This window comes from Phaethon lepturus, unplaced genomic scaffold (assembly GCF_000687285.1).
Source record: "Phaethon lepturus isolate BGI_N335 unplaced genomic scaffold, ASM68728v1 scaffold48717, whole genome shotgun sequence".
In the NCBI taxonomy this organism is placed as follows: domain Eukaryota; kingdom Metazoa; phylum Chordata; class Aves; order Phaethontiformes; family Phaethontidae; genus Phaethon; species Phaethon lepturus.
Window position 1 is genome coordinate 3,635 of NW_010552086.1, and position 23,339 is coordinate 26,973.

Here is a 23,339-nt window from a genome sequence, read left to right on the forward strand (position 1 = left end):
TGCTTGGCCAAGCCAAATGCTTAGGCTAGTTTAGCTTGGCAAGGCTGAAGTGTTTGTTCATATGTGCTGCAATTGTTTTGATAACCCCAAACCATTTCTGTGATTGCTGCTGCAACTGTATCTCCTGTCCCTGTGTTTGAAAGAAGAAAAATATGATTGTTCAGCAACCATACTTGCTCGCTAGGTGAAGATTACCTGAGGGTTTCTACATCATCGCTGTACTATAAAAACCTTACAATGCTGCCTTTTGTTTTCAAGCAGTAAAGGCCTGCGGGATGGAGAGGTGGCCATTGGCTTTTCTTGGCAGAGGAAGGAAATTCAAGAGTAGTTGTCAGCACTTCTACACACTTAGCTGTGAAAATTCAGGACAGTAAAGTAATTCTGCATGCACGTGACAGATACAGGTCTCTGTTAAATGACCCACCCTGATGTCACAGATGCATGGAGAAGCAGCTGTTTCTGATGAATAACCCAGTGTAAAAGCAGAGGAATGCTCTTAGTCACCTCCTAGAAGTTTAAAAGCATTGGAGAGGACTGGTTTTCTCTTGCCCTGAAATTTCTGTAGCCATTCAGGCATAAAAGAGCACATGCTGAATCCAAATTTTGCATATTCCAGCAATGTGTCTAGGATGTTTTCCATCTTGGGAGACCAGAAAACTCCACCAGTTTACAGTGTCCAGCAAACACATACTCAGTAATTCTCCCTGGAGTTTTGTATGACAAACTGGGGCAACGTGTTCCTTGTCAGTGAAGTGTACCTGCTTTAAGATGAAACAGATCATCATTTAAAATGAGGGCTACACAAGAAAAGAGTAGAAAATGAGAAATAAAGGACTTTTTGCCTCTAATTAGGACTAAAATTTGGGAAGGGAGCATGCAGTTAACTGAGCAGAGTTTTTGTCCTTCACTCTTCTGGAAAATACAGAATATGTGGTTTTGTTACCCTAATAAGCAGTGTTTTTTTAACAGAATTAACTATGGCCCATCTGATCCACCTTCCTACCCGTCTTACATATTTACAGTTTTGATCTCCTCTAAGTCCTGTGACAGAGTTTCATAGTTTAGTTATGAGTTCGGTAAAGGAACATTTCCTTTTTATTTGTTTCATATCTGCAGTGTCTTCCAAGTACTCATTAAATCCTTGGAGATTTGGTCTACACTTCAAAACTTCTAATACAAGCAGGAGCTTGTCCCTATTTCTTTATCTGCAATACAGTACATTCTTCTTCCAAGACATACTAGTCAAGAAATAAATGAAGTCTAACAGGAAAGCAAACTCATCCTTTTTCTTGTCAGCCCAGGAGCAGATCCAGAAATCTCAATTTTAACTCAATGAAACTCAAAGACAAGGCTGTTTCACACCTAAGACTTCAAGCTAATGTGCACAAACCACATTCAATACGGATCATAGCACATGTCAAAACCATCCACTTATGAAAGACATGACATCATGCAGGAAAAAAAAAGCCCTCCATTTCATTAACTCTGGTACAGTTTGCAACTGAATGGGGCTGACATGAAGTTCTCCAGGGAATGCATGAAAAAAAAAGTAGCATCTGCATTTCTTTTCCTAGGCTATTTCACTTACACAGTGATAAACAAGGCCAGAATCAGTGGGGTTTGCTCCAAGTGTCTGACCCACTTTCTTTGGAAAACTATATAAATGAATTTCATTTTCTGGACTAAAGAAAAACATCATAGCTACTTTCAGCTACATGCATAAGCCCTTGCTCTCATTCACCAATGGCTAGTGAATTTTCTGGTTAAGTAAGACTATGTCCTAAAGACCTATTTCTCCTTGGCTGGGCTGAGTCAACTTTCTTTGGAAGAGGCGAGAGGCGGCCAGAGAAAAAACAGAGGAAGTAATTTTTATTGAGTTAATTACATCCCATGCAGGGCTGGGGCGAAGAACAACAGTGCCTCCTCTGTGTTAAGAATCTGTTGTGGTCTGGAGCAAAGGGTGCTGCAGCTGGTCAAGATTAATATAAATGGCCTTTGGATCTGGCCTTAAAGAAATGCATAGAAAGTAAAATGGTTTGGGAATCTGAAGTCTAGGCATATCATCTAAAGGCAAATGGCTAACTTCATAACATCCAGAGGGCAACACTTAGTACTTTCCAAAAAGGTAACTCAATGAAGATCTTTCAGTTTGGACACCCCATCTGATGGACACTTTGGAGAATTGGGCTTTAACTTTTTGGTAAGGACACATTACAGCAGCACGTTAAAGCACCCTAGTTGAGTGCCTGGCACACACACTGTTCTATTAGCCCACTTCTCTACCTGGGCTGCTGTAGGACTGATGGTATTAGTCCAGGCAAAATGCCCCTGCTACGTTATTTCCAGGATTCATGCTAGCCTGTTTAAAGATGTCCAGTTGTAGAGCTTTATATCCATATCTAATCCATCCTGATCTGACTGACAGGAGGCTGAGAGGAACCGTGAACTGTTGTGGGTACTCTGGGTGATTAAGACGACTGCCTTTAGCCTCCTGCTGCCCTTTGTGCACAGCAATTGCAAAGTCAGGTTCCACTACTTACACTACTTTAAACCTACAATAACAGCACTACCTGCAAATGTTTTTGATTTGACTGTGTTGTAAATGAAGACACTCATTTGTGGCAGCATGCATGGATTCAGTGCTTGGATGTTACATGCTACATTAAGCTCCAATAAATTCAGTGAAACTGTACCACATTATACTAGGTGGATGCTTGCCTCAACAGCTCAGATCCGAACCGAAGGCAGGGACTGCAGAGTCCACAAGCAATTTCTGCCTGCACGTTTGCGTCTCTTTCTCTTGGTTTGCCTCAGTAGTGTTTCAGATGATTCATGACCCCGCACTTTCTTCTCCCAAAATCATAACAACTGCAGAAAAACTGTGCCTCATGCACATGCGAGCGGGTAGGAATCAGAATACGTGGACCCTTGTAAGTAATCTCCGTCAAGCCAACCTGCACCATGTAATTTTATGACTCTTCAGGGTTGCTGTAGAGTCTATGCATTTCCTCCCCTCCTCTTCCTCCAGTTTAGCCATGATTTTCATGTGGTTTTAATATATATTTTCTGTATTTTCTCCATCCAGTCATTTGTTTCCAAAACTTCTGGTCAGCTGCAGTATAGACTGAGCGCCAAACAAATTGCTGGGTTCTTCCATGCTTCCTTCCAGAAAGCAGCTTTAAAGTTAAAACTGTGTTAGACACTTAAACACCAACACCTCATTTATATGCTAGCCACACCCCAGCATTTAAAAAAGCTGCAGTGTAAAAAGGAGTGAGATGGTGTATATATTCTAAGTGGGCAATTAACAGACCAGCTTCTTATGCCCTCCCCCTCAGGCCACACTGTATGGATGCATAGGGGAGGCAAAGACTCATGTGTACCTCATAAAACTGTAAAGAGATGTGATGTACAAGCATGTGGGGAAATGCTTTGAGTCTCAGAGTCTCAGCTGCCTTGGGAGATATTTCCACTCATATCCTCTGCATTTTATCCCCTGGACTGCCCTAGCTAAGATTCAGCCCAAGGCTTGAGGCAGGCTGACCGTAGCCACCACTGCAGCTATGCCAGGTCTAATCTTTCATGAAGATCCTGTTCAGGTGCAAAGCATGGCCCAAACACAACTCCCTCAGCCTGCCAATTTTACAGGTCTATGGGAGACACTTGCTCAGTGTGGTGCTGCGTATTGGCACAGGGAAACTCTCCCAGCACAGACAAGCCTTCCAACTATTGTATTAATTATGCCTTCACTATGCATCCAAGACACTTTAACCAGCTCCATTTTTAAGCCGCTCTAACAATGTGCCTGCAAAATCCTCCTTAAGAGAGTTTTGGAGGCTTATTATCTATTTGGCTTACATCTACATTAAAATCTATTTGGTTTACATCAATATTAAACCTAAGCCTGATGTTGGCCTCCTATCCAGAACAATTTCACCCTTGGGCACTTAAATAGCCTCTTGCACACACCGTTACTACCATGATTGCGCAAATTCCTTGAGATTACGCTCTGTTCAGGGAAGTGGGGGAACGGGAAGAAAGCAGCAAAATGCCCACTAACATCAACGAGGCCAGGATCTGGCATCTGCTGTTTTGCAGATATGCTCTGCTCAGGAAAAGCGGGGTCATCCTGTTATAGATGTCTTTGTATTTGCCATCATTCTTCTAATGTGTGTAGTGTTGGGGATGTCAGCTTAGCAGAATTCTCTCTCTTTGTTTTCCGCTGCTGTTGAATAAACATCCTTGAAACCTTTTGAAAGGTTAGCACTTGGCTCCCATGCTTTTGTAATATCCCCCCGCAGATATCAAGGGAAATTTTGTCTGTGCTGGTATCAGGGACAGCAAAGACCTTATTGTTGTTCTGATCCACTAAGCAACAACTGCATCTACTGTAAAGTGAGTGGTAAATTCCAGACTTCATCCCAGAATACTTCTGAGACCAATAAACTTGGATACACTTGGAAACAGCACTTCTTTATGGGTGCATGCCAAGAAGATACTGGGTTCCAGAAAAATCTCCAGAGTAAGTCTATTGACTTCAGTCCATTTACTCCAGGGATGAAGCTGGCTTGGTGTCTTTCCTGAAGAACTGCTGGATAATAATGATTCCTATTTAATTAAAAAGCATGCCAAGAGGAATTTCAGAGTTTAGAAATGTGCCTGTCACTCAGAAACAAATTTATACTTCATAAGAAAAAAAGTTTGTTGTGTTTTTTCTTTTTCCCCTGGACACAAACACAATTATCTCTGAAACGTCCCTGGGCTTGAATCCACAGCAGTGTCTCTGGGTCTGCGGTTTGATTATTAGAGGTTATTGCTTGCCTGCCTCTCTTGTCTGTTGTGCAAGCCAGTTCCTCTGCCCTTAATTCACTCTGTGCTTCTGACAACACTGCATTCCTTAATGCCATTACCAAACTAGTAAATAAGCACTGCTCTGTTCTCTTTCTCCCTACCCTAAGCCAAACAGGCTGGGTATTCCTCTGCAGATTTGTCTTTAATTTTACAGAATCTTTGGGTAAGTAACACACAGTGAGGAGGTATCTTAGTTGTTGTTGCAATGCCAAATATACCAGACTGCCATCCCGGAGAGATGGAAGAGATTTCATACAGGCTCTTGAATTAAAATCTTTCCAGCAAGCAGAGGGATGTGTTTGACTTACATTTGAAAAGTATCAGTGAGATAGTCCCCACTTGAAGACCTTGCTAAGACGGAATGTGGGAGGTAAAGGAGGGGAGAGGGTGAGGAAAAGCTTTTATCTCCAACAAATTTTTTAAGTACAGAATTCAAATCTGAAAAATATTAAGCTTATAAAGCTTCATGTGGACAAGAGATTCCCTATCTCTGCTGCACTTACTTTGCTTATCCGGACTGTATTTCTCACACTTCAAGAACACTGTTATATGACCACTATCCTCACATCATTCCACTGCAGCAGACCCATACTACCCTCGCAACACACAGCTCTATATTCCCTTTACTCCATGCCCTGCTCCTTTTATTTATGCCCTTTTCCTATGAGCTTCATCTTTCGCCTGTAACAGAACCTTAAAGTGGCAGCATCACTTAGAGCCTTTCCTCTCTATCACCTCAATTCTCCACCAAATCCCACTGTAAACGTCTGTATAGGGCACATCTCCATTGACTTCTAAGCAGATGTGCCAACAAAGAAGCTGGCCAAACTTCTCTGGGAATGTGCCATCTAGTTTAGACAAATAACTCCGAGCAACCTACCACACTGCTAATCTTTTGTCCATTTTTAGAACTCTTTTTTTATTGTTCTGAAAAGTCAAAATAAATAATTTTTCCCTTCTGGTTTTCATCTCAGGACAGAGGCGCTCAGCTACTGGGAAAAGAAGCATTTTACCCCTTCGCATTTCCACCCAGAAACAGAAATAGACAACTAAGATTCTTCTTGTGAGATTCCCATCCTTGCTCTGGATAGAGAAATACATCTCAACACAAAGACTCATCCTCAAATGTGACTGCTCCTGCAGTTTGTGGCTCCAAAGCTCTCAGCACCGATTTGGTATAACATGGTGCAAATTTACAGAACTGGGTAAGTGATTTAAAATCAGAAAACTGAAGCCAGTTTGGGCAGTCTTAAAAGAAGTATCTGAAACATTACACGCAGCCAGCCTCCAAAACCGGACTCCAATTCTGCTGACATATGTCCATCCCTAATTTTTGTTCTATATTTGCAGCACAAATAAGACCCAAAGCAAGAGCAGAGCTTCGCTGTATTATATGTTCCACAATAACCAGCCTTTGCCCTGATCTTCATTGGAAAAGGCAGCCTTAGGTGATGATCAGCAGAGATGTACAGAGGTATGCAGAGATGTACAGGGGTATGACAGGTCCTTGCAGACAAACAGCAGGGTCATGTGTGAGAGAAAAGCTTGTCCAAAGTCCTGTGGTTTCCTTCTTGCCTCCCTTGGCCTCTACTTTCTCCCTATTTCTGTCTGCCTTTTTTTTATTATTAACTCTGTGACTGTGCTTTTTAACTCTGCAGAACATTTTGTGAAAAAGCAGAGAGGAAAGATAATGCTCAGTGAAGCATAATCATACTTCTACTGAAACTGTCATTTGGATATTTCAAAGTGCTTCTCAGACATGGTGAGCCAGGAAAAAAAGTTAATCTTGCAAAAATTTGCACACTTTGATATGTCTTTTCCTTGTATCTGAGGCAGAACAAGGACTTCAGCCAGGGTTTAGCATGCTTGTCCTTCTACAGGAGCCCTCCAGCACTGAGATACTGACACAGGAGTCAGAAAAACCAGAAAAGCCATTCCTTCCTAAAAAGGCATGGCAACTAATAAATTTCTGCAAACTGTTTCCATTTTGTCAACAATAAATAAGACTAAAAGGCTTCTGACAAGATCTGTATATTAGCAACATTGCTATTTCATGGGTATAATCCAAAGGTCAGGCAGATGAAATACAAGCACAAAACAGTGCCAGCAATGGAAGAAATGCTGTCTTGTTCAATGACCGGTCCTGTGTTCTTTCTTACTGGAAAACTTTGCCTCCTTCCCACTCATTTCTTACATTCAGGCAACACTGAATTGCTGTTTTGTGCTAACAATTTCTATCACTTACCACTGTGCAGCAAAGAGGCCAGAACCACCAGAGAAGAACCAACGCCAGCAGGAGGAAGAGGATCAACAAAGCGATAGCCAGGATCGTCCCATCTGACTGGAAGAGAAACACAGAGAGCGTGTGAGCACCACTAATACAAAACTCCTCTCTCCACGGTACCTCACCTGAGCATCCTACTCCCAGGCAAGTACATGTCCCAAAGGCCATTGCCATACTCCATGCACGTTTCAGACAAAATGTAGTTTTCCTCCCACCTCCTACATCCAAATGTGGCACCCACCCCCCACCCCCTGCACTGCAAAGAGGCTGTAGACCTCTAGTTCCCTTCCCAGAGAGTTATAGGTTTTGCCTCGATTTTCTAAACCTCACAATTATGTAAAATACTTATTTCACTCCAGATGAAAATTAAGGTAATATTCCCCAGAGTATTGTGAAGATTGAAAAAAATGTGTAAAAAAAGAGCTCACAACACAATGTTTCATTACAGTTTAAGCATTCTCCTTTCTTTGCAACTCTCTTCCCCTCTTGCAGTATAAACTTGAAAGTGATGTTAGAATTACAGTTTACTCCAAACAGAAAACTTAAAGCAAAATCTCTGTGGGCCCATGACTCGGGTCATCCTGCTCTTCTTAGCAGTGCCAAGTCAGGGTAGTTCTGCCATGAGCTTTTCAAGGAGATTTGAACATGCACACCATCGCAACAATACACAGGCTTTTTCCACATCAGAAGCCATTAACTCTAGAACATCCTCTCTAACTGGGATAATTCCCCCATTTAAAAAGGCATCTACAATTCTCTGATATCGATTAACAGTGCAAACTGCTGCACAAGCCAGCTCAATATAGCAATCAAAACCGAATGTGCATCATTTCTTGTTGCTTAGATTTAACCCAAACCAGATTTTCTTGGCTTCCTGAGGCCTGCCAACTTCCCTATACCACTGCTCCCCAATGTCATCCTATTCTGAGATAAGCAAGCAGGCAGTTCTGACTTAAGCGTGTTTGAGATGTTATTGATATGAGCGCCAGACATCTAAAAAACCCCACCCAAGTGTCAAGATCACAATGCCAGATTAAGGACACGTTCAAGAGCAGAATGACCTGTAGGATGGGAAAATTGTGTGCCTCCTTAAGTCACTGTAATTCAATGGCCAGATAAACTCCCATCATACCATCACGGGAAGAGTAATGGAAAAAAAACCCCAATCAATCAGGTTGAGAGCATTTTCCAAACTCTCTTCTGATGTAGAAGGAATTTCTGGAGATCTTGGATCAAGAAAACCTGATCTTTGACACTTGGAAAAAAAATAAGAGAAGTAGTCCATACAGGAGAATAATTCATCCAAGACATCTCTGGAAATGGAACTCGGACCCCAACACAAAATGAATGCTCATTTGAGAAGACGGTGCTGTACGTTTGGTGCTGTTCCCTCTAGACATACAGCATAAAGTCACATCCATCATCTGCAAAATGGAATCTGCCGATATTTAACACTTTAGAAAAAGTGAACCTGACTCTTTTCTGCCATGAAATAGTAGAAGAAATACGGCTTTTTATGTCTAATTGTTGTCTGCCCCTTTTGCCCCTACATTAAAACAAATATTTTGTCATTAAGAATACTCTAAAATTGGTTAGCAAAAATACAAAACAAAGTGTCCTTTTAACTGTTTTGTTCTGGGATTATTTTTTTTTAAAACAGAATTTATTTTTCCTTTTTTTTTTCCCCAAGACAATCTGTAAATACCAATTTACATTACCCTAACACATCTGTTTCTCTGCAAGGCAGCTGATGTGGCCAGCTAGTATTCTGTGTATCACCGCAGCAAAACAGTACGGAGCACTTAAAAGGTTTTGACTTGCCAAATCTTACATTTCTCACTCAGGTAATGCCTCTCACTGAAGCCAGTGTTGCCTGGCAAGTCTGCAGGAACAAGCCCTCTTCAACAGAACACCAACAGCCCCTTATAAGAAAAATTCTGGTTGGATTAATTCCTTTTCTTGTATTTGGACAAACGTCAAAATATTCCAGACAAATATGAACTGAATTTTCTGGGCCCAGCCATAGCTGCAAAGTGTCAGACTGAGACCCTTAATCAGGAACTGCAAATCCTATCTTCATCTGCTCTAACTGTGCTGTCACTGCTGTAAGCTAGGCTTTGAGGAAACCCTAGCAAGTCAGACCAGTTATTATACAATTATAATTCCTACTATAATCATCCAAAGTGGCCTGAATTCTGCTTTTCGTTTGTTTTATCTTTATCTCATCAGTTTCTCTAGAATTTAGCTATCATTCTGTGTGATATCTATGGTTTTTATACACCTAGAACTATGCTTCGATAGAAACTGCCACTTATCCAAGCTGAATTAATAAGCAAGAAGGAAAATATGCCTGCTAAAATAGTTTGCAAAAGTTCCACTGACATTTTGAAATCTTTCTCCTCCCAGTCTTATAGCTGGTTAAAAAGGGCTGAAGCATTTGAAATGCCTGTTTTCATTCCACTTTTTTTTTTTAATCAAAATTTGGAAGAACAATACAAATGCTCATGGAAACACTGAACCACAGAATAATTTGATGAGCTGTGTTTAACACTTATTGAATAAAGGCTGTCAATTCAGACCAAGGAAACCATTTCCATTTTAAAGACAAAGCAGGAGAATTTTAACACTAAACTAGTGAATTTTCCATTAAAAAGTATCTATGGAGACAAATCGTGGCTAGCCCCTAAATACACAACGGTTATCTGAAATCAGTACTACTTTCCCATAGGGATTCATCTTCACTACTTACACTCAGATAAAGCTGCGGTGCTTGTACCCATAGAGAGATCAACAGCCTAAAACCCCATTACACCTTAACGGCTGAAGAGAAGCCACACAGCTAAGGTATCGTCAGGACGCTAAGCATAAAACATTGGCAACTTGCTTCTTCACAACTCTTGAAGACCTAGACTATGCCTGGAGTCATTGTTTTGAAATGCGTCGCTATTGTATCAAGAAACAGTAATATGAAAAAGAGCAGGCTCTTTAAATGACCCTTCACTGTGCTACACAGTTGACAAGTTAAAACTCTACCATGCAGAGCTATGCCTTGAAGCCTCCTTTTCCCCACCAGAGTCCAAACAAGGCCAAGAAAATGCTACAAGTATTGCTGGCAGTTGAAGGTCAATGGAAAACAACTTCTGGAAGATCTTGTAAAATATAAAGATATCAAGGAATCTGAAATAGGACACATTAGATGCTCTTCCTCATACACAGGGGGATATGTGTGTGTGTATATATATGCTTTCATTCAGAAGTTACTGTGGAACTGTAACAGACTGTGAGAAGTGAGACTGTGTGACAGGGGCAATCCTTCTGTCACAAGACAGAAACCTGGTCCACCTCTTGGACCGTAGGTACTCCTAGAGAGAGAGGGGAGGGATGACAAAGCCTGATCCAGTAAACAGCACGGGCTGTTTCCTTAAACCTACCCACAAACATTTAGGTGTTTGCTGTCCTACAAAGGAACACGCTCCTAAGGCCATGCATGCAGTCCCTGGGATGATCTCGGCTAACAAAAAGGTTAGTATAAACTAGGTGCATACACATTCCTTTAATAGTCAGGGAAGGGGGATGCCCACCCCAGTGACGGTCATGCCACAGAGGAAATGACCATCCTGGCAAGTCTTCTGCTATTGCCTACTGAGATTGCTGACTAAGATCAAGCTCCTAAAAGTGTGCCCTGAAAGCATGTACGTAACCAGAGAGAAACAGCTAAGAAAGAATCTGTGATTTTAAGCCCCCTATTTCACCTTGGATATCCTCAATGCTTCTAACATATAAACAAACATAAACCAGTTCATTGACATCTCAATGGAACTACAGCTTATTTCTGAGGGTTTTCCAAAAAATGCTACTATGCACCAGATGGGCATTTTTTGTTGTGTTTTATTTTAGTTTGATTTATTTTTTCCAATCTTCTTATTTTTGTTTAAGATTTTATTTCCTAGTTTCTCACTTTACTGCACTGGCATTTGCAGCATACATTTGCTGTTCCAGAAAGGTAACCTGGAATAACCACCCCAAAGCACATGAACCCTCAAAAGCTTTGACTGCTGACATTCAGGAATGATGAATGAAGTACTAGGTGCATCTAACAAATGCGCTCATGCACTGTGGCTGACGAATTAATGCACTGTTGATTTATAGGGGGAGGGAGACGGGTAGCGTGCATGCTTGTTACCACGGCAGTAAATGGATTTAACTTTAAGCATGTGTTTAAATGTGCTGATGCCATGCTGTGCCTAAGGGGGATGGACTTCTGCTAAATACATGCATCAAGCACTTGGCTTTAGTAGGCCTTGAAGGCTGGGTTCAGTAAAAGGATTTAATCCCACCTCCTACAGACTCCACTGGAAAGTAGGAAGCCTAAATACTCTGGTTAATCTACTACTCCAGCAAACAAAAAAGTGACGCGCCCCATCAGCTAGCTGCTCTCAGGACTACGGGCAGTCTGTCAGTCCCCTGTACTGTGCAGAAGAGCCTGTGGGAGCCTCTCCAGCTCTTAACTGCAGCAGAGGACCTAAGGTTGTCAAGCAGCCCTGTGATGTCACCTCCAGCGCAAGCCGGGAAGCTGCCGTCGTTACCGCTGCAGGGCTAGGAGTGCAGAAACAGCCGTACTGCTACCAACAATTGGGAACAGCAGTGTGAAGACAGCCATATAACCACGTCTCACTTCAAAGTGACTCTACAGTAGTAACAACTTAAATAACGCTTCTCACAGCTAAACCTCAGGTGCTTTACAAAGAGGAGAAACATGGCTAATGTCATTCCAGAGACAGGGAAGGTATGAATGGCTCCTGTATCCCAGTCCAGTGTCTGTACATTAGGAAAAAATAAAAAAAAAATTTTTGATATATTTTCCAAGCAGGAAGAGCAATAACATGCTGAATACCTTCAGAGGTATTAGTAGGAAAAAAATGAAGTGCTTTTAAAAAGCTTTATGAAAATTTTGACTACAGTTTTGAATAAGCATCCAAAATCTGACAGAGGTTTTCTCCCTGGAGAGAAAGGAAGGGCATTTAAAAGTGTTTCTAAGTCAACAGGGGAAGGGAAGACAAAGGATGACCACGCCTTTTCATACCAGAGACTCCGACAGCTTTTATTGTGAAGGAAACACTCTCCATTTCTGCCTGACTCTCTGGGGGACTCTCCCATTACAGCAACAGAAACTGGTGTCTATCATTTATTTTATCACACAAGGGAATTTTTTTTAATATAGCAGAAACAATCTGGCCTAATTTCTAAAAGGAAATGAAAACTCACTGAATGCACTGCTCTGCAACGCTAGCCTCTTTGATCGGCATCTATGCGAAGCTGCCTGAGCGGGAGCCAAGCTCAGCAGGGCACGTGAGCAAGAAACACCTGCTCTAGGTCACCCTGTATAGGTGTTCTCAGCTCCTTTTTCCATGTTTACTGTGCTGTGAAGTGAGATGCCCCTCTGGCAACGACCTGTTTCCCTCCCCTCCTTCCAGAGCTGAAAGGAGATAAGAGCCTGCTTACAAAAGATTTTTCCAGCATCCTACGTTACTTGCTTTACAGCCCAGTATAAACATCAGTGAAACCTCACTTCACCACATGCTATATAAACCCAGGGTAAGAGAGAACCCTTGTTCTGAAGAGTTCACACTCCAAACAGAGCAGGTAAACACATGGTGGAAGGAGGAGTAACCAGTACTCGCTCTGTTACAAGGAAAGATCTTTGGTCAGAGAAAACAATTCTCTAATCCCTGATTGCTGTGTTCATTCTTACTAAAACAAGCTGAACTTTTCCTTCAGAAAAAATACTTAAAAGCTTCCAGCTAAACCAGACTTGGGAAAAGCAGATATGGCAGAACTGATGGTGGAATTCAAGTTTGTCCAGTCCTGGGCTAGTGCCTCACCCATAAGGCACTGCATCTGGGATTCTGCATTAAATACAACAGGGTCTGGTGGGATAGTTTATGAAAAAACAGAACATGACAAAACCCTGCAGACTGATGAGCTTTCCCTCTTCAATTGTATATACTCTCCATCAGTATTGGGATTCAGTAGTCTTCACATGACAGGCACCTCCCCATTCAGAGGCGTTGGGGTCCAAAGGCCTTTGGCCTCCTCTTCTGTTTTCTAGTTACCTGGGACATCCCATCTGGTTTGGTATAACACCCCAAATTCTGTTACTGTTTCTGATACAAAGCTCCTGACCCCTGAATTTCACCACCAAGAGACCTGTGCTGAACTAAAGACTAAAAATAGCGGTAAGACCTCATGCCACCGAACATCTGCTCAGGCCTCTATCAGTCACGCCATTACCTGTTAATCATCAAACTTCAGGTGTCACAATTTAAACAGCCTCACTGCCGGAAGCAGCAGAGATCAAAGGAGCAGGGCCTCTTGGCTGCAAGCTTTCAGCACTCTAACAACAGATGAGCATCTTGATAATCACACCCTACAGCTAAAGGCAGAGGTCACAGCACCTTGTCAGGCCTCAGATTTTGTCCTGGAGGTGAGCATGCAAGCCTTGGCTTTGTGGCTGGGACATCATGGGCCTGAAAGAGGACTCTTGAGTGGTAGGTTCAATCTGCACACACATTTGCATCGAAATAATGCCAGCAGCTTGAGTGCTCCCCATGTCTGGTGGTAGATGTTTCTGTTTTGACTGAGGAGCTCCTATTCTGTAACCGCCACCTTTTGTCCCCCAACACTTGCAGCTAAACAACAAAACCTTTGAGGTGAAACCTAAGCAGTTATTTTGGTTTCCATTTGTGCCTGAAGGCAGTCCTTAATCAGAAGTATGTTAAATCCATTTCAGGAGGTGAATAGCAACCGGAATAATAGCAGACAAAATTCTGTGGAATTAGACTTTTTCATAACAGCAACCATTTATGGCTTCATTTGGGTTTACTTCTTTGCGAGGCAGGAAAGGAAGGAAAACAGCATGCTACAGCTCTGGAATGTCTTGCTTCTGTGCATGCCGATGAGATTTGTAGCATTTAAGCAGCCCTTAAAAAAATTTCAGGAGCACCTCCCTTGAGCTAACACTCACATATGCCCCCCACCCCCCTCAAGCTGAACAGGAGAAGCTCCTCACAGGCCATTACAGGCGGCTTGCCACGAGTCTGACAAGGTGAAAAGCATGCCAGCATGACCTGAACCCATACAACAAGATGTGTTTGGGATAAGTTTCCTTCTGAAATTCAGTTTAAATTGAAATCACATTTTCAATGGAAAAACATTTCAATAAAAGAAAAGATTTTGTTTCAAACGCACTGTTTCAAAGTAAGTGCTCTGTTTCAACTTAAATTTTAAATAGGCTTTCACTGTTAGAGGTGTACATGCATGCAGAGATGATAGCATATATTTTGTACTTAATTTGAGCACTGTCACAGGAAAAAAGTCTGCAAATCCACAAACTATTATGATGGTTCCAAATTAAAGCTTTTCAAAACTTCCATTCTGCCCCCACCCCCAATTTATTGGTCTCTTTTGTGAATCCCTACTTTCCAAACCATATGAACATGCTGGTTGTAATATGCCTACCGCACTTAAGGGTATTATAAAACAGCCCATGTAGCAATATTAGAACGAAAAAATCTCTGCACATTTAACTCTTAGGGTGACCTATGTTAGCAAAAACATTCACTGCCTATTATATTTGCAGCATAAAGCATTTAAGAGCAAGTCTTTTCGAAACAAACCTGAAATCGTATGCCCTGGAGTTCCCACAGAGCAATGCCTCAACTAATAATACACAGGTCAAGGGCCTAGGAAAGCGCTCATTAAATTTACTCTGCAGTTTTATAAAGCCTCTATTGATACAATAGTGAATGCACTTTAATTGCCTGGAGACTTAGGAATACTGATAACTAGCAGAGCCTTAATTGTGCAGCCCAGAACAAAATCACAATTGAAAAAGAATCTACTTTAGCACTGAATTACATTCCTTTTGAATTAAAAAAAAAAAAACCTTCAATGAAGGGCATCATTAGTTTTTACTACAAGCCTGCAGTGGTTTCTTGATTTTCTAACTCTTCCTTTCTCCATATTTAAAGATCAAATCCATCCACTATTGTTTAACTCAAAGGTGCAAATTCCTTCAGTCTTTCAAACAGCCACAGGAAGAAAACCAGGATACCTAGATGCAGTAAAGCTGTGCCACTACCCACCTCCTTTTATCAAATGCAAAACCTGTCAAGATTCAGAGACAGAATTCTCCTTTTTAGTTGACTTCAGTGGCTCCTGCACTCTTGCAACTGGAAAAGTGAGACCAGAGGGACTATTTCTTTCCAGAATGGCAGGCCTGTTCCCCACCTGTCACCTCACCGATCATCCCAAGCCATTTATTAATGGTTGCCATCCACGGTTTGTCATTACTAGACAACCAGTTCTCTGATCTGCCTACGCAAGACCTTCTCTTGCCCCAAGTTGCTGTGAGCTGCAATAAGCCACTGCATCCGTTCACTTCCACACGTTTCAAGAAGCCCCTTTTCCACAGCCAAGGATTAGCTGGGCCCAATTGCTCGCCAGCAGCTCTCCTCTGGTTTCCAAAATCTGAAATCCTATCCAGGACTGTGGAAGGGCTAAGTGCTCAGCAGTGTCCTTAACCACTGTGACATCTTCCCATCCAAGAGTGGTTTTGGAGCACAAGCATCTCAGGTAAGGAGGGGCTGGTATCTGCTGGCACTGGATAGGACCCCGGCTTACAAAGGCAAGCCCAGTTTAGGCACTGCATATGCCTCCCAAATGCAGTTGCTTCCCCAAACTGCCCTGACCCACTATGTCCCTTTTCAGCTGAAAGGCCCTCCTTCTTACAAGTGTAAATTCCCCTAGCCCTCCTCCTGAAGGAACAGGGTGTGACCTGGAAAGATGTCCAATTATGAACTGGATAGACATGGCAAATAAAAATGAGTTTCAATCAATGCTAGCCTAAGGCAAGTCTAATAATCTGCCACAGAAATGTTCTCCCAGCCCACATATGGGTACCTCCATTGTCTCACTTTTTTGCAAAGAAGCGTCATGTGTTTCTCACTAGGTGATATAGGGAGTATAGGAATATCACCTAGTGATAGTCCTTGCTCTTCCAACCGGGAGCTGCCCAGGAAGACCTGTTTTACACTGTCACTGCAGCCCTGCAGTTTTCACCTCCTTTCCAGTTTTGAGTCTGAGTGTTACTAGTGCAAGAGGTCATTAGTGGTTTTTCCTCTCCTGAGAGCATTTTAGAAAATGAACAAAGACTTATTTTAATTCCCATCCTGGCTTCTCTCCGAGATGCTCTCTTTTTGCACTGAAGAACTTGGCAGCAGCCCTCCAGTCAGCAGCGTAGGACTGACTTCCTGCCTCTAAATGTTGCCTTGTAAATTATTTCCTCTATTGCATATTCCCTTTCCTGACAGTGCTTGGTGTGCAACCTGCTCTGAGCCCATCTGCATGTGTACACATTCATAAAGCAGCATTTAATACTTTCTCCCTCTTTCAGTTCTTCAAACTCCTGATATAAACAGGAGTAAATCCCTTTTTAAGAGCTTCCCAACTCCACCGGTCATTAATTGCTCATTCTTTTTCAAGCAGTGGGAAAACCACTGCAGCATACACTCCCCAGGCACTAGCAGGTGCAAATTAAAGCAATGCACAATGTGATAATACCACTACAGCCTGATGTGGGGCAATTTTGCATATGAAATTGGTGGTATGCTGAGACTAATAGCTGAGGAAGAAGAAATTTTTTTTTTTTTTTTAAAGTCTTGCCACTAGTGGAAGCTAAGGGTGCTCAGTTCCCATTGCATTTGCAGTCCTATGCCTTATACCATTGCTGTCACAAGATGAGATTTTTTTATGTTTAGCAGAGGGTAAACTATAGTTCTTGGTGCCTTCAGCTACCAAAGGTCCACTGACGTCAGCAGTAGAATGAAACTACTTTTTAAACTCTCATCGTTAATTATCTGCCACCCAATGAAGACATTACGGTCTGTCAGATAACAGGTAGAACGTGTGCAACCACGCGATAACACCTGTAGCAATGTAAGTTGTCAACCTCCCGGCTGGGACTGGAGGTTACATTAATCTTTATTTTCTGCCTTAATGTCTCTTCTGTAAATGCAGGCACATTAAAAAAAAAAAATCTAGTATTAAAAGCTAAGAGAGGAAACTGATAGTGGCCACAACATTTCAGTCTTTAATGGCATGTGAAAATATACCATTCATGTACTGAAAAGTCACACCTAAGTGTGTCCAATTGTTTCTGAAGCCCTTAGTGTAATCAGTGACAGCTTTATTCAGTTACTGGGTACTTTTGGCCTCTGCACCCTGCACAGAGACCTCTGCAATGGGAACAAAAGCACCCAATTTACCTGCAGAGCAGATCAGCCCAGCCCAGCCCAGCCTAGGGGACAATGCCTTTCTGAGGCTCTGGAAAGCTGTGCGCTTGGCTGACAGCAAGAACTTTGTAAGATGTGAAGTAAACAGCCTTGCTGCAAGGAGTTAGCAGCAATCTGCGGGCCGGATCTTTGTCTTCTGTAGTTACACAGCACCTGGAGCAAGTCAAATCCATAAGTGTGACTGCAGTACAAAAGCCAAGTAAGAATATCAGCAGAAGGTGGTGGTGGGGTGTTGCCCCCTCAAAAGGGGGCCCTGTCTAATTTGAGTCAAGCAACAGAGTGGTGAGTTCTGGTAACTAAGCATTATTTATAACCAAAATAGCTCCTTGACACTCAGAACTGGAGGACCCAGTTGCTAAACAGGTGCCCAGGATACATCCACAAACCTCCTAAAGAATGTGTTCAAGGGTAGTCTCCTCCTGAGACCTCAGTCCAAGCAGTCACAGCTGATTCCAAGGGTTGGAGAGAGGAAGGGTTTTAAATCTACATTGGATTCTATAGAAAAGCGATTACCTTGTCCAAAAGAACACAGGGGAACAAGCCCAGCTTCTCTCCTGGCCAGTGTGATGCCACAGCCTTAAGCATGTTTCTTTAGAAGCAATGCCTTGCCCCTACGTGTCCCTGGCCCTTGCAGGCTTCAGTATTCAAGGGTGCCATTTAGCACCTTCTGCCAGCAGCAGAGGTCACCTGGATGTCCCTGCATGGTTTTGGTCTCTTTTGCTTAGGTAATGCAGTAACAATGCAGCCTCATTGCCCTCTGTATGGTAGGGGGGATTCCTTCCCCCACAGGGAACTTTCAAATGAAAGAAAAACATTATTTGAAAGGTACAGATATTGAAAAAACAACTTTAGAGAAATAAATTACTAACTCTCCAAGACAAGAAAGCCAACAGACAAATTCATCATAGACTTCTAGCCAGCTGAGCTTTGTCATACTGGAGATGCTGGCATCTTATCCCCCAGCTAAGCATATAAACAGCAAGCTGTCTCCAAACCTTAAGAACACTCTCATTCCAGCCATTCCGCTCTTCTGTTGGGGTAGCTGCCAGTGGTCACATAGCCCAGGCCAAATAACACCCTAAATTATACTCAAGGCAGCCCTGTCTCAGTTAACTGGGTAATACGTAAGTTATTGGGGAGCAGGATTAAACTTCTGTCTGCAGCCCCTGATTTACACAGTGTTACCCTCTTGCTTCTGAAATAAACCCAGCCACTGTTAGCAGCTTTACCAGAAGCCAGCCAGCAATCCTCAGTCTGGGGTGTGCAGTCAGCAAAACCTTTCAATGAAAAATAGTATTGGCCATCCACAGAGAGGGCACAAGCAAGCTTGATATTTACATGCAGTATCATTCTGCCCTAAGCTAGAGGGTTCCATCTGCATTCCATAATTTAATAAAACAAATGCTTAGTCCAACCACAACAGCTCCTGTGTCTGGCCCATTTTTGTCAGACAAATGGAAATCACTGCATTCCTCCAACACGCAAAACCCCTTTTTGTCCACAGAGAGCTCCTTACTGACATACAGGCCCCTGCCTACTGAGCCCAGCTCTCCAGGGCTGCTGCAGGCACCCTGCGAGGGTGAGCAGGACACAGCCCTCCCAGTTTCTTCCCCCCTGAAGTACATGCCTCTTCTTGCCCTGCACCACTTGGGAATCTGTGAGAATGTATGCTGCAGCCCCTAAACACCTGTGGGGACATGATTAACTGGGTTAATTACCTTGCTTTATAACTTCAAAGTACTGGGTGCAATACCCTGGTCTCTCTTTCAGCATGCCTTTATTTTCCCCTCCTGACAGACAGATATATGCGCTGATACTTTATCATCTCAAGGGCATCTGGCATTGTCCAGCCAGGTTTCCCATTAGACTTCAGAGCTGCCAAAACCAGCAGAAGAGCCAAGATAGTAACAAACCACAACAAAGGGCACTATTCCCAAGGAACTAACATACTCAGGAGGCCAATCATGTCCTGGGTTGCATCCCAAACAGTATGGCCAGCAGGGCGAGGGAGGGGATTCTGCCCCTCTGCCCCACTCTGGGGAGACCCCCCTGCAGGGCTGCGTCCAGCTCTGGAGCCCTCGGCACAGGAGACTCACGGACCTGCTGGAGCGGGGCCAGAGGAGGCCCCAGCAACGCTCCGAGGGCTGGAACAGCTCTGCTGGGAGGACAGGCTGGGAGAGCTGGGGGGGCTCAGCCCGGAGCAGAGAAGGCTCTGGGGAGACCTTAGTGCAGCTGCCGGGGCTGAGAGGGGCTGAGGAGAGAGGTGGGGACGGGCGTTTTAGCAGGGCCTGTAGCAATAGGACAAGGGGTAAACTGGTTTTAAACTAAAAGAGGGCAGATTTCAACTAGATCTAAGGAAGAAATTTTTCACAGTGAGGGTGGTAAAACACTGCCCCAGGCTGCCCAGAGAGGTGGTTGATGCCCCATCCCTGGGAACATCCCAGGTCAGGCTGGACGGGGCTCTGAGCAACCTGCTCTAGTTGAACATGTGCCTGCTCATTGCAAGGGGTTTGGACTATATGGCCTTAAAGGTCCCTTCTAACCCAAAGATTCTATGATTCTGTGAGGGTGGGAGAGGGAGTTGCATTCCTCAGAATAAAAAGATTCTCCTCTACTAACCTCATCCTTATCTTTTTTCTTTCTTTCACTGTTCTTTGAGGCAAAGACTGCACTCTGAAAAACTGAGCAGATCCACGCAATTCCACAGTCAATGCATGTCACCATCTCCAGAAAATGACAACTCCACCTTTAACTAAAGGCCACCCCACATGAGATCAGGGAGTCAGCCTTTGTTCTCACTGATACTTCTTTTACAAATCAGACAGACCTTGCATTTGGAGTTTCATTTGTTGGCTAATGTACCTGGGCAACTTCCAGACTTACACTTATCATGAGGGATTTAAAAGGCCCTCCCATGTGTCATCAACTCTCTTGCCTCTGAAGACTCATATTGAAAATCCTGAGGAAGAAAAGCAAAATAAAATCCCCAAAGAACTCCTATGGACTGTTTCATAACTCAGGCTTGAAAATAACAGGGCGAACTGAGAAGGATTTTTATTCTTTTTTAAATGGAAATTTTGCTCCACCTGATCCAGCTGAGTTCACCTTTATGTGACTGCAAGCCTTCCCAAAATATACTTTAAAATGGAAATGCTGAAAGATCTTCTGTGACAAAAGCATCTTTACAAGTCTCTCCCACACCTTCTTCTGTTTTCTTTTGTTAAATGAAAAATCAATTACTTTTCAACAGAGAGAACAAAACTGCAGTGAAGCACCAGCAAAGCCTGGAGACTCACTTTAAAAAACAAAATTTCACCACTTCTGGCAATTTTATTTTGGGAACATAAACCAGTAATTCCTTGAGTCCCATGGAAAAGGAAGCCTACCACATTTCAGGAAGCAGAAATCTAGGGAAAGTGAGAAGTCCCTCAAAGCAACAACGGACACCTGCAGTCCAGGCAAGTGGATTCCAAAGTGCCCAGATTTAAAAGCATAGGTAGAAGTTCTAAGGCTGTTTTAGCTGTATGTATGATTCCTTTAAACAAAACAAAAACCCCCAAACCCCAAACAGTGTTCAAACAGTGAGGTCTAATTTGATGTTGACAAATTTGACAAGTAGTATCACTTAATGCTGGAAAGTGAGATGTATTTAAGTGCCTCTCAGACTAAGAAGGAAATCAAGTCAGTCATTACATATGCCTTCATTCCTAATCTTCCCACATTTTCTCACCGTTGAAACGCTGTAGCAGATTTTACACCTCAAGGGGAAAAAGTGCAAATAATTACTTCAGTTAGGCAATACAGGCTCAACCAAAAGCTTTGTCTGTTCCCAGATGTAATCAGTTTATACTAGAGAGGTATGTGCATTATTGCATTCAGAGACACAAAACAGACACTTCCAAAAGGGGACAAGTGCACAGAACACTTTCTGCCACGCATTCAGTATTTGAATACGAAGGCAGCATAGTCTGCGAAAAGCACTTTTAACTGGCAACCTCACAAAAATGACGGCACTGGGCAAGGCAAAAAATCCCAGTATCCCATTTTCAGCAGCTGGCACTCAATGTTAGAAAACACAACGTTTTTTAGTACAGGAGTACTAAGCGCTCTTCCCTCCTCGCTTCTGGCAATTGCAGGAGTTTTACAGCAGTGAAGCTGTGATGCGCTTCTAGAAAAGGCAAAGGCTTTGATCCCTTGTTTCTTTCCAACTCTTCTAGAGTTTTCACTGCTCAATAAAACTGACATTTATTTAGCTGCCTCGTTCCTAGGAGTCTTTAGATATTAAATAAAGGTCGGGACATACGCTAGTATAAAATAGCTTTGCCCTATTAACCTATGAGAAAATGGCCCAATTTCCTTACCATGAAAACCTACACTAAAATTTTTGCCAGCTAAGGTGATAAAAAAGCTTATTAGATAGTTCAATAGTTCCTATTAGATAGCTTCATCTGCCCTAATCTTCAAATACCTACATTCATAATTTAGGAGTCAAAGTCTGACTTTTATGACTGCTAATTTTTGGTCTTTACTTGCTGGGAATGTAGCTGTCTGCTTCAGCTACGTTCTTAATTGAATTTTCTTTCCTGGATTACCTCCAGATACTTCTTGAAAATGGGTAGTTCATAGAACAGGACAGGTACTGTTTATAGGGAAAATGGGATATTTGCAGATTGTTTACATGTGGCATAGGAAGGTTTTGTTGGGGAGATACATAAGAAAATAAAGAAATGGTAAAGCTTATCAGGCTGTCAAGATCCTTGCTTTGTTTCTTCTCCCATTAAATTGCCATTTCTGAAGAGCAATGAGTTTGGTGTTCAAGGCGTTCAAATCAAAGCGAGTGTGGGGCTGCCATGTTAAGTCACTGCTGATTGCCATCTGGGAAGCTTTTTGAAGACAACACTCCTGACCTCTTTCCAAACCTGACCATTTCTGAAATGCAGCACAAAGAGGAATCTCAAAGCTCTGATGGCTAGTTTGCACACAATGAAGAAAACCTTAATGTTTTCCCTGCTTGTTACCATCACTTCATTCCACAGCTTTCTGACTGCCCCACTTTGGCTGCAGATCTTCAAACAGACCTGACTTTCAGGTCTGAAGTCAATTAAACAAGTCATTTGGTGCACATTTTGTATACAGGTATTTCCAGGACTGGCACCCTTGTAACCTTAATTAAAGAGGGGATTGTAGTCTCAGTAAACAGTTTCATCTTTAAAGAGAACTTCAAAAAAATACACACTACTACAAAGACAAAATGCCTGTTTACCCAGCAGAAACTTCCTCGATTAGTGAAGCCTGCAATACAATTTTCAAAGCAGCCACTGAATGTGACTGTGCCTGGGTTTGAGTGTAGGATCTGGATTTGAATTCTGGCTGCTTAGCTGCACTCCAAACCCAGTTTACCAGTCTGGTGGCATCAGAGTAGTAGGTGCTGCCATGAAGCATAGACATCTTCAAAAGTTTCCTTACAGCTATTAAAGCAATAGAAAAGGAACAGATATTTCATCTCCTACAACCTAGAAATAATAATTCTATCCCCGCAAGAAAGCATATCAGGAAGGAATAATTTTTTTCTTAAGAATTCTTTTCCAGGTCTTGCCTCATATGAACAAAACTGAGGAAAATATTCCTGTAATTTGCTGACAACATGCAAATACATTTTTGCCAGTGAGCTTGAAGAGAACTTGAATGAACTAATTAACTAATAAAATAAATTCCCTTCTTTTAAGGCATAAGGAAGCCTTTGTAACTTTTGGAATATAACCCCTCATGTAAGCTCTGAAAACTGTCTCTCCATACAATCTTGTCCTTGTTGAAAAAGTATCAAGACCAAGTGACACAAAAGACTTTTCTCA

At 42.5% G+C, this 23,339-nt stretch overlaps 1 protein-coding gene across 1 annotated transcript in view; it reads right to left on the minus strand.

Annotated features, from left to right (window-relative positions):
• LOC104623893 (anthrax toxin receptor 1-like) overlaps positions 1–23,339 on the minus strand; it is a gene marked incomplete at both ends in the record, with an annotated part of 51,759 nt that overhangs the window by 3,174 nt on the left and 25,246 nt on the right. The window contains one exon of the mRNA XM_010291108.1: positions 7,097–7,192. Coding sequence (XP_010289410.1) covers positions 7,097–7,192 — 96 coding nt within the window. The remainder of the gene's footprint in view (positions 1–7,096; positions 7,193–23,339) is intronic.